The sequence below is a fragment of the Haliaeetus leucocephalus genome, unplaced genomic scaffold, assembly GCF_000737465.1.
Source record: "Haliaeetus leucocephalus isolate CR32 unplaced genomic scaffold, Haliaeetus_leucocephalus-4.0 Scaffold245, whole genome shotgun sequence".
Classification (NCBI taxonomy): Eukaryota; Metazoa; Chordata; class Aves; order Accipitriformes; family Accipitridae; genus Haliaeetus; species Haliaeetus leucocephalus.
In genome coordinates this window covers 127,507-129,836 of record NW_010972681.1, presented here as the reverse complement: position 1 = coordinate 129,836, position 2,330 = coordinate 127,507, and the positions used below count along the sequence as shown (strand labels likewise).

At 54.8% G+C, this 2,330-nt stretch overlaps 1 protein-coding gene across 1 annotated transcript in view; it reads right to left on the bottom strand.

The window, feature by feature from the left end:
• Position 1: 1 nt before the first annotated feature.
• The window catches only part of AUP1 (ancient ubiquitous protein 1), a 19,938-nt gene continuing 17,609 nt past the window's right edge, over positions 2-2,330 (bottom strand). Inside the window, exon 12 of the mRNA XM_010568457.1 lies at positions 2-60. Within this exon, the coding sequence (XP_010566759.1) occupies positions 12-60 (49 nt within the window). The 3' untranslated portion in view covers positions 2-11. The remainder of the gene's footprint in view (positions 61-2,330) is intronic.

Here is a 2,330-nt window from a genome sequence, read left to right as displayed (position 1 = left end):
GCCGCGCCCGCTCAGGGGCTGCCGCCGGCCCGCGCCGCGCCGTGCTTCTCGGCGAACCTCCTGCGGGAGAAAGCGCCGTCAGGCCGGGCCGGGGGCTGGCCCCGGGGCTCTGCCGAAGGAGGACGCTGCCTGGGACCGCCCCTCCCAGAAACCCGACCGGGAAGCTCCGCCTGAGCGTCGCTCGGAGAGGGGAGGGGGTGGGCAGGGAGGAGAGAACCCCGAAGGGCCGGGACCGGGGCCGGAGGGGCGAGGGGGCCGGGCCGGGCAGCTGAGGTGACCCTCACTCCCCCCCGCTGCTCCCGAGGTGCGCAGCTGGAGGCTCTCCCTGCACCAGCAACTGAGCCCCCCACACCCCGCGCTCGCTCACATTGGACCCCCGCCTTCATTTCCAGCTCGCCTAGAGGCTAAGGAAACTCCGGTGAACCCGGCAGGCAGCGGACGCTGGTCCGGGAAAGCCGTAAGGCTAACTAAAGTCACTGCTGGGGACAAGTCCAACAGAGCACGAACCAAGTGTGGGCCGAGTCGGACCGAGCCGCAGGAGCCTGCTGGGGACTGCCAGCAGCAGCTCTGGGCCCCAAAGGGGTCACTGCCCAGCTTTCAGGACGGACGTTTCCTTGGCAAGGTTTCCCAACATGACAGTTCTCTTGAACCACCCTGCCAGCAGAGCCCGGCCATTCAACATCCAACAACTCTAGGCATGTTACCGGCCTGCGTCCAGAACACTCCACCTGGGTAAGCTAAAAAGCACACGCGGGAGCAGAGCGGGCTGCTGGTACGAAGCTGTAACAGTCCCCGAGCGCGGGACCACAGAAGCTAAGCCTTACACCTCAGTTTGGACGAGATACGTGCACACTCCAGGTCACAGAGGCAGGAAAAGGCACCAGACCAAAGACAGACAACAGAGAGGTGACACTGCAAGACCACCAGACTCTGTGACCACCACCATGAACTGACAAACGCCTGGCTTCCACCACGTCCTGCATGCGCTGCCATTAAACGCCAGCTAGCTGGGGAATGAACCGTGCTGAAAAACCAAAATCCTCCCCTGAGAACAGGCACACCTCACTGAATCACTGGCACTTTCAGCAGCCTGGGCAGAGGGTCACATGAAAGCACAACATTCAGCAAGCCTTGAGCTGCGAAACCTTTTTGGAACTTGAAATGGCTGAGTGACAGGGGTTGCTGCCTTCACTCAGAACTTGAGACGGACACGTACCTGCTCTCAAGTCTAGGACAGTAAGGAAGGCCCTTCTTTGGAGTAAAGAAAGATGAGGAGCACAATCGCCTTTCCAACTCCTGATGGGATCCCTTCCTCTCACAGAAGTATAGAGATTACTACTCTACAGCCAGAAGTCAGAAGAGCCTCAGAAAAGGGACATAAAAGATCAGCACGCAGAAGAGCAACAAAGGCAGGTGGGGTATCCACAGGAAAGGATTTCCACCCTCTTTTCTTTGCTGTTGAACAGATCATGCCCAGTGGATCCAGCAAGAGCCCTCAGCCATCTCTGTGCTCACATTAAAAGGTCTGGGGGACAGCTCCAAAGACAGTCTAACATTCTCTATGCCATAGGACTACTCTGAGATGTAATTCCTCTAAACTGAAGTGATCTTTCAGAAAAAGACATGTTTAAATTAAATTCTTGGTGATTAAGAGCTACCTGGACTCACCTTGGGCTAGCCCTTTAGAAATGGGCACTTAGAATTTGCCTAGCTTCAACTTCCAACCACAGCCACCTCCTACTTTCAACAGTAGGGAGAAGCTGCTGCGGTGTCAAAAAGCCACAGGATCTCAAAGGTTTAACTGATCCCTGAGCCTCCATGATCTTCCCCTGACTCTCCCAGAGTGCTCTGGAGCAAAGCTCAGTGCAACGCCCGAGTGTGACACCAGATGGGTTCTCCCCTTCACAGCAAGACCCTACAGAGCGGAGACTGATCTTGCAGCAAGCACGCCTCTTGTCACTCTGGACTGAGCCAAATGCTCCATTATCTCTAGCAGCTTCTACAGCACCTAAGGAGTCAGCCAGGCTCACCGGGAAACATCCAGGCACTAAGAAGCCATCACTTCTGCTGGAAGCTTATTCCACCAATTAATCCTCTTCCTTTTCAGAAACAATACCCCATTACCTAGGTAAAGTGTGTATGCCTACAACTTCTAACCACTAGTTAGTATTCTGCTTTTATCTGCCAGACTAAACAGCCTTTCAGACTTGGCTTCCCCTCCAAACTCATTCTGAATTTTCTGTATCTTTTCTAAAAAAAGACCCAGACACCAGAATTGGACACTTTTTCCAATATTTGCCTCATCAAAACCATGCAAAGAGGTCAAACTC